This window comes from Aplysia californica, unplaced genomic scaffold (assembly GCF_000002075.1).
Source record: "Aplysia californica isolate F4 #8 unplaced genomic scaffold, AplCal3.0 scaffold00216, whole genome shotgun sequence".
Taxonomy (NCBI): domain Eukaryota; kingdom Metazoa; phylum Mollusca; class Gastropoda; order Aplysiida; family Aplysiidae; genus Aplysia; species Aplysia californica.
This window is the reverse complement of record NW_004797486.1, coordinates 645,432-658,636: the sequence shown is the minus strand read 5'-3', so window position 1 is coordinate 658,636 and position 13,205 is coordinate 645,432. Positions and strand designations below refer to the sequence as shown.

Sequence of the window (13,205 nt, the reverse complement as noted above, 5' to 3'; positions counted from 1 at the left end):
GGCTATTTAACTTTCCGAATCGAGCCGAACTACGCGGGTCGCCATTTTGTTTTGCCCGGAAGTTCTCGCGCTACTCCTCTCTCTCTCACTTTCTCTCTCTCCACTGCCCACAGACAAAATTGCACGCTTTTAGGCTTTCTAACACTAACAGTACTTAGTAATAGATATCTAGAACATTTGTTCACAGCACAGAATTCTATAATTCTGTTTTATCACAGTGTAGAATTCTATGGTTCAGGGTGAACGCTTCACTGGTTGGCCGAGGCTATAACGGTGAACGCCCACTGGGTGAGAATAGCCAAAATACTCGCCTGGGCTATTATCACCCCGGGTGAGAATAGAGGTGGCCTATTCTTTATTGTATTTGTTGGAATGGTGGCTCGTTACCGAAGTCCTTCCGCCTACACAATTGGAAAAGCACCGGAAGCTGGCTTTAAAACAAAAGGCTGGCCCTAGATTCTGGAGATCTAGAATCTAGAGATCTATTTCTCCGAACGTTTGGGAAAATAGACTTGAACTCTATTTCTCCGAACGGTTTCTGTTCTCGAGATTTGTTGATAATACAGTCAAACCTGTGTAAGACGGCCACCCATTGTCATGGAGAAAAGTGGCCATATAAGACAGGTGCCGTCTTAGGCAGGACTGATCAAGATGAAGAAAACAAACCATTCCCATCTGAGGTCCCTATCGCAAGTATCCGCATTGTTGTTGTTGTAGTTGTTGTTGTTGTTGGTTGTATTTTGTTTGTAATTTTCATTTTGTTGCTGATTTTGCACAAGGGTGACAATAAAACGAAATGTATCAGACTAGGAAGACCGAGTGCCATGTTAAAACAAACACATGGGTCGCCACCACTCGGAGAACGAGCGACGCTTCTGTCACAAGTTCATGTTGACGTCTTTTGTTACTTTGTTACAGACTGGGTAAACAGTGACCACTCATCTCACTTACGACTTGTAGTATATGAGTTCTGGGCGGGGCTTGTGGGTTTTTGAGGGATCACATGCTTACCTCACCAGCAGCTGAAAATTGGTAGCTATTGGTCAACAGTGGGAGGGGCCTATGCAACATGATCGGTTGGAGGGACTGCCAAAAAACAAGTGATTGAATTATGACGGCTTGCCCACAACGCCAGGGGTCAATGCGCAATTTATGACAAAACGTAATGGAGTCACTGAGGTGGCCGTCTAAGACAGGTGTTATACATTGCTTAGTGTGATAGGGGTTGTTTGTTAAAATATGGTGGCCGTGGCTGCGTTGGACAGGTGCCCATTTTTCACAGTTAAATTATATATAGAAAAAACGCAAGGGGGGAAATAGAAAGTGGCCGTTTGTACAGGTGGCCGTCTTATAGAGGTTGCCGTCAGGGCAGGTTTGACTGTAATTGTGAATGGAGTGGCCTGTGAGAGAGTGTGTGTGTGTGTGTGTGTGTGTGTGTGTGTGTGTGTGTGTGTGTGTGTATGTAGGCCTAAGGCAGGGCTCCTCATTATGTACAAATGTTCGTATATTACGAATTAAACCTGCAGATTACCCCCTTTACGTTTTGGTGGTGCATGAGCGTTGCTCTTTAAAATTTCGTTTCGGGGGTTAGCATTCGCTTTAAAACATAGGTGGTGTGCGTTTAGCAAGCATCATTTCCCCCCTACTCCATCCCGAAGCCGAGTCAATGATTTGACAACACATCCACACACATAGATCTACTTTTGCTTTTGTTTCCACTCAGGGGGGGGGGGGGGGGGGGGTAGACACTTGGACTTGGAGTCCTTGACGTGATACTTCAGGATAAAAAAAAATAATGACAACACACACACACACACACACGCACACAGACAGAGCAGAGCAGAGGACATGGATTATATATATGTTTATGGACACCCGTGGATATTTTTAAAGTCAGTTTGGCAGTCACCTTGGTCTTGGTGATTTGTCGTTGATCCTGATTTTTTCTCCCGGAGATCCTGATTTTTTCTCCCGGAGATCCTGATTTTTAGATTTCATATAGAGTGGCAGGTCTGCCCCCATTCTTCTTTAAAACCATGAATTGTCCTGTTTTTATTTATTTTTTTGTTTAAAAACAAAAATCGAAAGTCTGGAAAGACTGGAATGTGAACCCTGGGATGGCTCTGAAGAATAATGAATCAGTTTATTTTATTTGTGTATTATTACAGTTGGAATTGACACCTTTCGGTTTGTCAACTCTATTTTATTTGAAGTTGGTAGCTCTAGATGTTCGTCCAATGAAATTAGAGAACAAATTGACCCACTTAGACTTGAGGAGCTCGAAAGCAGAGCCAAGAAACAAGCCTTCCATTTTACTGTACACAAAATCCTTCATGAACTTGAATTTATGCAAAATGATTACCTGATAAAAATGAATTTATAGATAGTTTTGAATACCATTCTGTTGGTAAAAAGAAGAATTTGAGTACAAAACAATCGGAAATTGACCTCTATACTATTTCCTTTCGAACCCAGGAATGTGTATAACTACTCGTTATGACTTATCAACTAGATCTCGAATCTAATGAGAGGGGGTTAGATCTACATTATTCATCTTATGTGTTCGTAACACATTATGAATAGAAAGCTAAAGATAGATTATAGAACGTTGTTTTCAGACTTGACACCGCTTCACTCGGTGGCAATTGACACCAGCATCAATTGCCACCGCGGCACTCGGTGGCAATTGACACTACCTTAAAAAAATAAATACGTAGGTTTTTTTGTAACGAGCGACCACTATGAGACGGAGTAGAATAGAGGGTTGGGGTTCGGATTAGGGTAAGGTCTCTTCTTTATTGTGTTTGTTGGGGTTGTGGCTGGTTACGGAAGTCCTTCTGACTCGGATGTAACAGTGATCTTGGAGCGCATGAACTTGCTTTCGATCCGTCGAATTATTAAAATATCACCTGTTTGTACGATCGCTTGCCTAAACAAACTTTCAAACACATACCTCCCATGTGTTGGGGTCGCTGATCGATTCCGTCTCAGTGTTGGCAAAACAGCCCACTGGAAAAGGATCTGCAGTAATCGAATTTAATATAATATGTGAGGCAGCGTGGTGAAATCAGGCGCTCGTCGGAATACAGAAATTGGAGAAACAGGCATTTTTCTGCCAGTTTAGAAATTTTTATTTGAATTTTTGTTTTTGGCTCAACCTCTTTTATGTCCATATAAAAATAAAACCACATATATATATATATATATATATGAAATGTTGACATTAATTAGTTCTAGAAGCAATCTTCTACCTTTGAAGGTGCCAAGACCCAAATTCAGGTGGTTATGCCAGATATATTGAAATGGAAAAGGCCCCTGGTTTGAGTCAGAAGCTTCTGTTAGTTGATTTCATAACAGGTTATTATCGTAAGTTATAACAAATAGTTTTTATAGTTAGTGCTACTGGTTGGAGTATGTTTTCAGTCAGATCATTGGTTGTGTCTAATCAATAACTTGTTGCTCTGGTGACACTCTTTTTTTTTTTTTTCAGTCCACATTACTTTAAGCACATCAAAGTTTCTGCTCTAGCCCTGTTGAAAATGGTGATGCATGCTCGTTCTGGTGGCAACCTGGAGGTGATGGGGCTGTTATTGGGGAAGGTGGATGGCAATACGATGATTGTCATGGACGGAGTCGCTTTGCCAGTGGAGGGCACAGAGACACGCGTTAACGCTCAGGCTCAGGCGTATGAATACATGGCTGCCTACACTGAAGCAGCAAAACAGGTAGGTCTTACACTTTTTTTACTGCGAATTGAGAATGAACTGTTTAACAAGGGCCCAAAATAACCATTTTTTACTGTGTTTCTCATTTACACTACTTTGTTGAGTTTGAACTTAGGAAACATGCGTATATAAATAACATGTATTTCAGGTAAAACTCAAAGTGTGCCTCTCCACTAAAATTTTTTTTTTACCATTGATCTGTTTATATATTTTTGAGATTTACATAATTTGTGTAAAGTTGTATGCTTTGATATCTTATTTTTTCGATGATTTTGATCTGTTTGGGGCCTAAGTGATTTTAACTCCATTTTATTATAGAAAATTAAAATTACCTCCAAATCATTTGTTTCTTGTGGTAAAAAAATCAATTCAAATTTTGAAGAAAAAAAATTTAAGACTTCTGAGGTGTTCTATTATTTTCTTATAACAGGTAAAACGGCTAGAAAATGCTATTGGTTGGTATCATAGCCATCCAGGCTACGGCTGCTGGTTGTCAGGCATTGATGTATCCACACAAATGCTGAATCAACAATTTCAGGAACCATTTGTTGCCATTGTGGTGAGTTGAGCTGTCATTTACAATGTAAACACATGCTTGCTTTGCCTGTATTACTTGGATTTTTATTGTTCTTTTACCATTGGATGATGCTTTTTTGTTTTATTTTTGTTTCTTTTTGTCCCATTATTCTGGTGCTGTGTTAATGTAGACTAGTTAATTATGCTGTCTTGCAGTGATTATAAAGATATAGATTAGTTAATATTATGATTACAACAAAAGACAGAAGAAAAAATTTTAAAACATTTTATCGTTAGTAATTCATTATATTGTTAAAGTTAACAGTGCCAAGTGCAGGCTGGGCTTTGGGCTGGAAATTGGGTTCCATTCAAGGGGTAATTTTTGGGCCGTTTGGGATCAGAGGTAGCTCTCCTCTTGGTTAAGGTGAAAGCGGTAAAACTCGTGGACAAAAATGAATGAAACTTGTCTACCAACCAAGAGAATGGTCAAACTTACTATGTTAGCATCCAGTACCAACCGATTTCTAGAACTGAAGAAATTACAGTGCTTGCAATTTTCTTCTGTTGTTCAAAAACAAAGAGGAGCTGCTGCATGGACGCTGACCGGACAGGTGCCCCACATATCTTATTTATTGCTGTAAAATTTCAGACTCCTATGTGTAGTACATTTTACTTACCACCTTAAAATGACCACCATCCAGAGATAAAAGGCTAGAGCCGGAAACTGGGTCACAAACTGAACAAGCTAGTTTGCCAGCATGTGAAAGGTGCGTGATCATTAGGTGGCATGTGATTGGCTGCGTCAATCTATATAGATCACCAAAAAGTCCACTTCGAGTTTTCCCTGTTCTGCTTTGTTAAGTTGTAGAAGGTGTGTTTGGAGAACAGCACTGATTTTTTAAAGATCAAAGTTATATGATTTCTTTACCAGGTAGAGTAAATTCAAATAATTTCTGCCCAGTATGTTCAAAGTTAGACCAAAGTAGTTTTTAAGCAAAGATGTATTGAAAACTTGTGAATGTGAAGTTTTGTAATGCCTCGCGAGCCTGTGCCCCTTATCGGACGCAGCTCAAGTAATGTCGCGCAATTCAACAAATTATCATGCAAATATTAGTCTTAATGATCCAAAGTAATAAAGACATTAGAAAAGTGATAGCAGAACTAGATTCTGCGCTAAAAATCACATGAAGATGCCAAGTTTCATTCATATACTGCATTCACAATTCATTACTGACTTATGAATAGTTTTCCATGAAAATACGTAAAGAAACATTCCACTGTTCAGTGAATATTTTCCTATTTAAAAGTGTCCGAAAATTTAGCAATGAAAAGTCCCAATTACTTTAAAAAAAATTTGTCAATGGATTTTTGAAATTTATTACCCCAATTCTTAGAATTTATTCCTCTCTCATTTAAGCTTATTTTTAGAGCAATTTGCATAAAAATTTAATTTTTCATTGTCATTGCTCTCAACATGGATGATAGTTGAAATTTGATTGATGAGGGAATGTCAGTTTTTATTTATTTTCTCCCAACTCATTACCGCTACATTCCAAAAAGACGTTCTTGGTCAGGATGTTTATAAGTATAGTTTATGTAGAAGGTGGGACAGTGCCATTGATCAGTCTAACCTTTTTACTGTCCCTCTGTTTACTATCAAGCTGTTTGTCCTCCTTTCCCCCCCTTATTCATAACCTTTTTCTTTTTCACTCTTACGTTCTTGGTGCTTTTGTCATAGTTAATATTATATGCTTTTTTCATTTATTTGTTTTTCTGTGATGTGGTTTTATGTTTGTGTGTGAATATTTATGCATAGATATGGCTGTGTGTGAAAAATTACTGTTTGCCTCTTTCTGATCCAATTATACAGGCATCTCTGCTGCTGTACTAAAAAAAATTCCCAGGTCTGGAAATCAATTTCATGGAGTATCAACATCTCTCTGTTAGGATTCTATATCCCACTCAGCCGTGGGTTGGCCCCAAACAGACTGAATGGAAGCAGTCCGCTTTCTGATTTATTAGAATTGTGATAATGTGGGTGTAAAACATGTACAATCATATGAATGACTTGAATGGACGTTTTATTCTGGTACCTTTTGCAGATTGATCCTGTTCGCACGATATCTGCTGGAAAGGTCAACATTGGAGCTTTCAGAACTTACCCCAGGGTAATTATCATTGAAGAATGTGTATTGCCACAGAAATTTTTCGTCTCTCTGCTGTGTGAAGTCTTCCTCCTCATGTGCTTAAGCTCAAAGACTTATTTCACTGATTATGTAAGCTTAATTGGTTTGGTAGTGTCTACCTCAAAAATGTTAGTGGGGCTCCTAATAATCTCATGGCTGCTGTGAATGCTTGTTTTTTTCCCTTTACTTTTTACAGCTCTAAAAACAGGTCATAATGTTTGAGGCATCGTGGTGTAATCAGGGGCTTGTCAAAATAATGAAATCAAAGGAATCTGCATTTTTTGGCCGATGGACAATGTTTTTTAAATTGTCTTTTTATTGCCTCAACACCTTTTATATCCTTTTAAAAACACATTTTTGTGTGGATTTTACTGAAAAACATTGATTAAGGCACACAAAATGTAAATTGTCTGTTTCCAAGGAAGTTGCCAAATTTTGACGGCCATTTTCTCGCTAATTTTACTACTGAAACTAGGCGACCCCGGCCTCCTTCAATCGCAAATATTTTGACTTCTATTCAACATAGATGGATATTTTTTTCACCAAAAGGAATGCATATGAAGAGGCTTTAAGATGATACCAATAACCCCTTATGCCCAAAAATTCCACCATGTCGTGACACATATTTTTATGATTTCTTGGCCACGAAACTCTAGCCTTGACAAAGACAGCCAAATTTGAAACCAAATTGCCAGCTAATACATAATTTGCAATATTGTCATCCCTGCTTCTTTTCCTTCTGTTTGTGTATTCACATCCTGTAGTTTAATTTACTGTTGAAAAGTCTTGGGGACCATTATTCCCACTGCATTTTTAAAAGTTATAATTTCATTTTGCCGAAGGTGGGAATAAGATTATTTAATGAAGTGTTTTCTCAATTATTTTTGTGGGTGAACATACAATATGAATTCAGGATTTGTTTTAATTCACAACTCAATGATGCTGCCTCGAATAAGAAATTAAAAAAATTATGTTCCTATTGTGGGAAAGTTTTTCATGTGTGGTCTCATTTCTACCTGGTTCTTTGTTTCACTCTGATCACCCTTTCAAGCAAGTTTATTTTAGCCTTCGCTCCTGTCAGTGTCAGTAGATTGTACACTCTACATTGTAATCGATATCATGTTATATGGCAGCAATAGCTGTAACAGAATTTTCTGCAAATAGATATTTAAATATGATGCATCTTGTAACCAAGCTGTATAATTCTGTACTTCAGGGATATAAGCCTCCAGATGAATACCCATCTGAGTACCAATCCATTCCTCTTAACAAGATTGAGGACTTTGGAGTTCACTGCAAAGCGTAAGTACAAGTAGGGAAGGAATCTTGACTTTTAGTGGGCTCATTTAAGCCCATTTGCAATAATATTCAGTGATGTATAATAATGGGACTAACTTGTTATCTGAAAATGTGCCAGTGACTTCAGTGATTATGGGAATGCAACATTTTTATGAGACTGAAAGGAGTATGGATGCCATTTGTGAGAAAAATGCTGAATTCAGTGATACACTGCTAGAACTGTAAGCTTGTTGCTGATGAGTCAGAATATGTTTTATTTTTATTTATTTAACCACCCCCTCCCCCCCCCACTAATTTGACTTGCTAGTTGCTAGTATGTTTTACACATATACTGATACTGGGGGGGGGGATCTGATTGTCACTCTTCTCATGATGGGCGTTTGGGATGTGTTAGTACAGTTTTTCCACTTTGCTTGCAGCAAAGTGTAATGACTATGATTGCTTTCTATAGGGCCCACTTCCTGATGGCTCTAGGCTCGTTGCAATATAATAAAATTTAAGAATTTTAAAGCTGACACAATGATGTGTTTCATGCAGATTAGTCCTTTCAGTGTACAACAATCCTTTCAAATACTTATGCACCCATAATCTGACAAATGAACACATACACTAAAAGATAATCACTGGCTGCTGATCACATCTGTTGTTGAAAGAAGAATCAGACTAGTGGGTAAAATAGGATTTAAATAAATGTATCCATAGACTTGCTTTAAATGCAATCAACATAGGCGGTATCTCTGTCTTTTTAGAGGCATGTATCCCTTTTAGTTTGGGTTGACCCTTATAGACAACGTAGAGCATCCTGCCTCCTAAATAATTCACTTTTAATATAATAATAATAATAAATGAATTTATAACGTTCCAGAGTCCACAAAAAGTGCTTGATGGCACTTACAAAACACACACACACACACACACACACCCACAAGAGCTCTAAAGCTCAGTACCACTACTACATGCATAAACAAAAAAAACCTGACAGATATTTCAGATATAGAGTTCCAGCATTATAAATGTACTTTCCTGAAAAACATTGCCTTCAACTTTGATTTAAATTGAAAGAGACATTTTAACATCTAAATCCAAATTGTTCCAAAGTTTTGGGGCACAGATGGAAAAGGCCCTTTCACCCAACATTTGTGTCAGTTCAGGCAGGTGAATGTAATGCATCTCCTGCAAATCTTTTCTCGGCCTCTCCCAGGTACTACCCGCTGGACATCTCTTACTTCAAGTCGTCCATGGATCGACGTCTGCTCGAGTCTCTGTGGAACAAGTACTGGGTGAACACGCTCAGCTCCTCCAGCCTACTCACAGTGAGACTGCTGGGCTCTAGGGACTTTTGATTTATTCTTTGTAGTGCAATGAACAAGATTAAAAGTGATAAAAGTGGATTTCATTTCATGAAACCATTTCAGACACAATCTGAGGAATTTTTGCTTGCAGGGACGTATGTTTAACAGGCAGGGGATTAACAGAAAACACAAAAAAAAAACCCCCAATCCCTCTCTACCCCCATCCACAACATAGATGTAAAGGAAATCTAAGGCAGCAATTTGTTGCTTATTCTGCGGAGTACTTTGACGTAGCACTATGTGGTTGGTGGACTCTGTGATGTGATGTAACCTACTCCTGTTTCATTCTACTTTTACTATGGACCTGATCTGCCGCTGTGATTATGTTGTTGTTACTGAAGACAACTTTCTCTCCAGAATGCTGACTACACAACAGGCATGATCTTTGACCTCTCTGAAAAACTGGAGCAGTCTGAGTCTCAGCTAGGCCGCAGTGGTCTCATTAGCACCGACAGTCAGGACCGGAAGACGGAGGACAAGCTCACCAAGGCTACCAAGGACGGGTGGGTTGATTCTTTTATCTCTTCTTTGATCTTGGCACTTTTTGTTTTTTTATGAGCAGCGCTTTTTCTCTACTATAAATTATTCTGTCGTGGCTTGGACTCAGCCTTTAGGAGAAGACATGAATATCCCTGGGCACAATACGAATGGGATTTGGCAGATTTGTTCTGGAACCATCCAGGGTATGAGGCAAATGTCTGAACTACTTCATGACGTTGACCCTTGCATTGGTGTCTACTCCTTCAATTGGAATAGCCGAAGAGCATGGAGCCTCCTGATTGGTGATATGTGAGGCAGTCCTGATGATGAAATCTGACACTCGTCGAAATATTGAAATTGAAGAAACTGGCATTTTTCTGCCAGTTTGGCAATTTTTGTCAAATATTTTTGTTTTTAGTACCATTGCTGTCCAATTAGGAACACAATTCTGGGTGGATTTTACTGAAAGAGGTTGATTAAAAGCACAAAAGATGTAAGTTTTCAGTTTTCACGGACTATCAAGCTATGGAAATAACCAAACTCTGGTGGCCATTTTCTCGCTTATTCTACCTTTGAAATCAGATGACCCCCATCTTCTTCAATCTCAAACATCTTGACTTCTATTCAAGATAGATGGGTATTTTTTTTCACCTATAGCAAGACAACTGAACAATCTGTAAGATGATAGCAATAACGCCACGTGGCCAAAAATTGACGAGCGCCTGATTCCACCACATCGTGACACATATACATGTAATAGAAATCTCACTGTTAGACTAAAGTGCATGGGTTTGCCACGCTTGGTGATCATTTTTTTTTGCCAATGAGATAGGGCTGCAAATTTCTGCTGATTTTTCTGATATGTTCTGTTTTTGAACCTGTCTTACTTCCAAATGAAAAAGGTGCCTAAACTATCAAAGGGGGCTCTCATGGCCTAGAGGTTTAGGTATTCGCCTCTCATTCAAAGGTCGTGGATTCAAATCCTGGTAGCGCCAGAAAAATTTTTTTCTCTAAAATTGTCTCCTTTTACCTCCTTTCCTTCTTTCTAGCAATGTTCTGTTGTCTGCTTTCGTCTCCACTTTCTGCCCCCACTCCCTCACCTCCTTTGCCCCCTCCTCTGGGCTCCTGACTCTGCAGCCTTTCAACTGCTACTCCTTGGCTCCTTCTTACTGCTGTCTGTCAGCCACGCCCCTTATCTTCCGGTAGGAAAGATCTACACCTAGCCTTTTCGGACAAGGGGGAAAAATCTCGGAGGTCGCGTGTGCAAGTTGCGCGCGTTTAAGATCCCTTGGAGGTCTAAAATCGATAAGAGTAGGTTACGGCGGCCACCCGGGCGAAATTCAAAATTTCGTATCAACTGAAAATGTTTAATGTGTCCCGCGCGTTCATATGACCTTATGCAGTTGCGAGTGCCGTAAAACACTTGCCAAAATCGCCCACCAAATATATCATGGGCGCCAAGATTTAAACAGGAAAAAAGATTTAGCATGTTCTCTTTCATGTGACCTTAAAGGCTGAGGGGACCTCTTTTATGCCCCTTCCAGGGAGGCCCATAACTTTGGCCTAAGTTCTATGCTAAATTTCACAATTTAATTAATACCTATTGGATGAGCTAAGGCTTTAAAACAGTTTGGATCATTTTAACCAAAAATTGTTTATCCCCAAAAAAGCAGTAATCTGAAACAAAACCATTTTTTCCCCTTCCTTCTTTATCTAAGAAGAAAACTAGCGATTAGAAGAAATGCTCCTGTTTCTAAACTGAAAATGATTTTGAGGGTTATGGAATCTGAATCTTCACTAGCAACTCCTCAAATAATGATAGATTTTTTTTCTTCTTTTTCTGGCTCCTTTGAGATTCGGTCTTGGACAGGTTCCATTGAACTTACCTGAACCTTGCATTTGAAATCCTTTATGTGGGTGGTTGGAGGGTGCCACTGGTAGTTAAAAGTTGCCTGGAGAAACTTCTAAGAAACTGTGCCAACTTGGCCTGGTGGCAATATATGTGGCATCGCCAGGTATCAGTCCAATGACTAAAAGGCGCTGAGGGGGGCACCCATAAGTCTTATTTTGTGAAGACTCGCGCTCAAATCTACAGGATAGCTCTTAGGCGGACTGAGAGCTAATGAGTACAATGTATGTGTTGAGGAAACACCCCCCCTCCCTCGTCAGTCTACAGGGTTTTCGACACATACAGCTTAGCTTCTGATCCTAGCTTCTATTTTGAAGTTACTCTGTTTCTTCAATTTCATAAGCTCAGCTGGAGCTGCACATGTAATTAGTTGCTACTTATTTTTTAGCTGCACATGGCAATTGAGCAAGGCAGATCTAGATGATTGTCTCTAGTCTCTATGATTCGACCACTAGTCAAGATGGCAAGCGGTGGTATCCTGTTATACCGTCAACTTTATGCTTGTTCCAAGGCAAGCAGTTTAACATGGTTTCACTGTACTTTTCCCGATTTCTTTTGCTGCAATCATCATCAAGGCATCTACTTTTGTTTGTTTGTTAGAACCTCTCTTAATTTTTGTATGTCTGTAAATTTCAGATGCCGGACAACGATGGAAGTTCTGCAAGGTCTGATGTCCCAGGTGATCAAAGACAGACTGTTCAACCAAGTGGGCTGCAAGCCTGCACAGCCATGAACTATTGTACTTTCATAACATCACTCAGTAAATCTTGGGGTTTGTTTTTTTTAGTTTGAAAGATTGCATGTTTATGGTGTACCTGCTGGTTCCATAGCTGTATAAGTTTGAATGTATATATTATTATATGTGTGATTGCTGGGTTGCAATTGTGTATTTTCTATGTGGTGAGGCACTTTCAATGAGGTAATGAAAGCAACGGAACAGTTCATTGTCTCGTGTGTTCTCGTGTGTTCTGCGTGGATGGAAGGATATGACTACTGTATGAGTGCGAAGAGTGAACTTCATCCTGCAGCATGAAAATAAAAACAAGCACTTTTATGTTAGGACATTTTTTCAAGTCATACTGTGCAAATATTTGTTGCCTCAATGCAGTTTCTTGTCAAAGGGGGCACATCAAACTTTGATTCAAAGTGACCACCAATTAAAAAGACATCTGTCGATATTCTTTGTGAATCAATGTTTGCCTCTCCCCCCTCCCCCTTGCTAGCTAGCCCTGAAAATAAGGGTTAAGGGTCTATTGGCTTGACCATGCTTATTCATACAATGCTTCTACTTGATTACGTTTGGTGAGATGGAATCACTCATTAATGGGAACTTTTTCATTTTTCTTTGACAAAATATTCCGTCTTGCATCTTGTGCTGACAGTTGAATTTTCTAGTTTGTTTCTACTTTCTGGTAGTGGAAAACTGAAAATTGATGACTTGAGAGAAAGACTTTGCAAACCATTTGTTGTGTATGCATGTATGAATCACTTGACTGACTATGATATTGATGTTTGTGTAAATCAGAAAGTTATTTCGTATTCCTCTGATGAGTGCTTTGCCGAATAAAACATCAATATACTGTAAAGTACAAAAGTTCTTTTGGCTTAAATTTCTCATTTTCCTTCTCGTAATTGAGAAATTTCCTTTTTGTAATTGATTTCTTGTGGGTGGTTGGCGGGTGCTCTGGTGTGGTTTGCTTCTTCTTTCCTATCGAACATCTATCGTCCTTATCTCCCC

General features: G+C 39.1%; 1 protein-coding gene across 1 annotated transcript in view; it reads left to right on the top strand.

The window, feature by feature from the left end:
* The window catches only part of LOC101852323 (COP9 signalosome complex subunit 5), a 16,544-nt gene extending 3,483 nt beyond the window's left edge, over window positions 1-13,061 (top strand). Inside the window, exons 2-8 of the mRNA XM_005099521.3 lie at window positions 3,491-3,725; window positions 4,156-4,284; window positions 6,344-6,409; window positions 7,644-7,729; window positions 8,928-9,039; window positions 9,436-9,581; window positions 12,104-13,061. Of these exons, the coding sequence (XP_005099578.1) occupies window positions 3,491-3,725; window positions 4,156-4,284; window positions 6,344-6,409; window positions 7,644-7,729; window positions 8,928-9,039; window positions 9,436-9,581; window positions 12,104-12,200 (871 nt within the window). The 3' untranslated portion in view covers window positions 12,201-13,061. The remainder of the gene's footprint in view (window positions 1-3,490; window positions 3,726-4,155; window positions 4,285-6,343; window positions 6,410-7,643; window positions 7,730-8,927; window positions 9,040-9,435; window positions 9,582-12,103) is intronic.
* The last annotated feature ends 144 nt before the right edge of the window (window positions 13,062-13,205 follow it).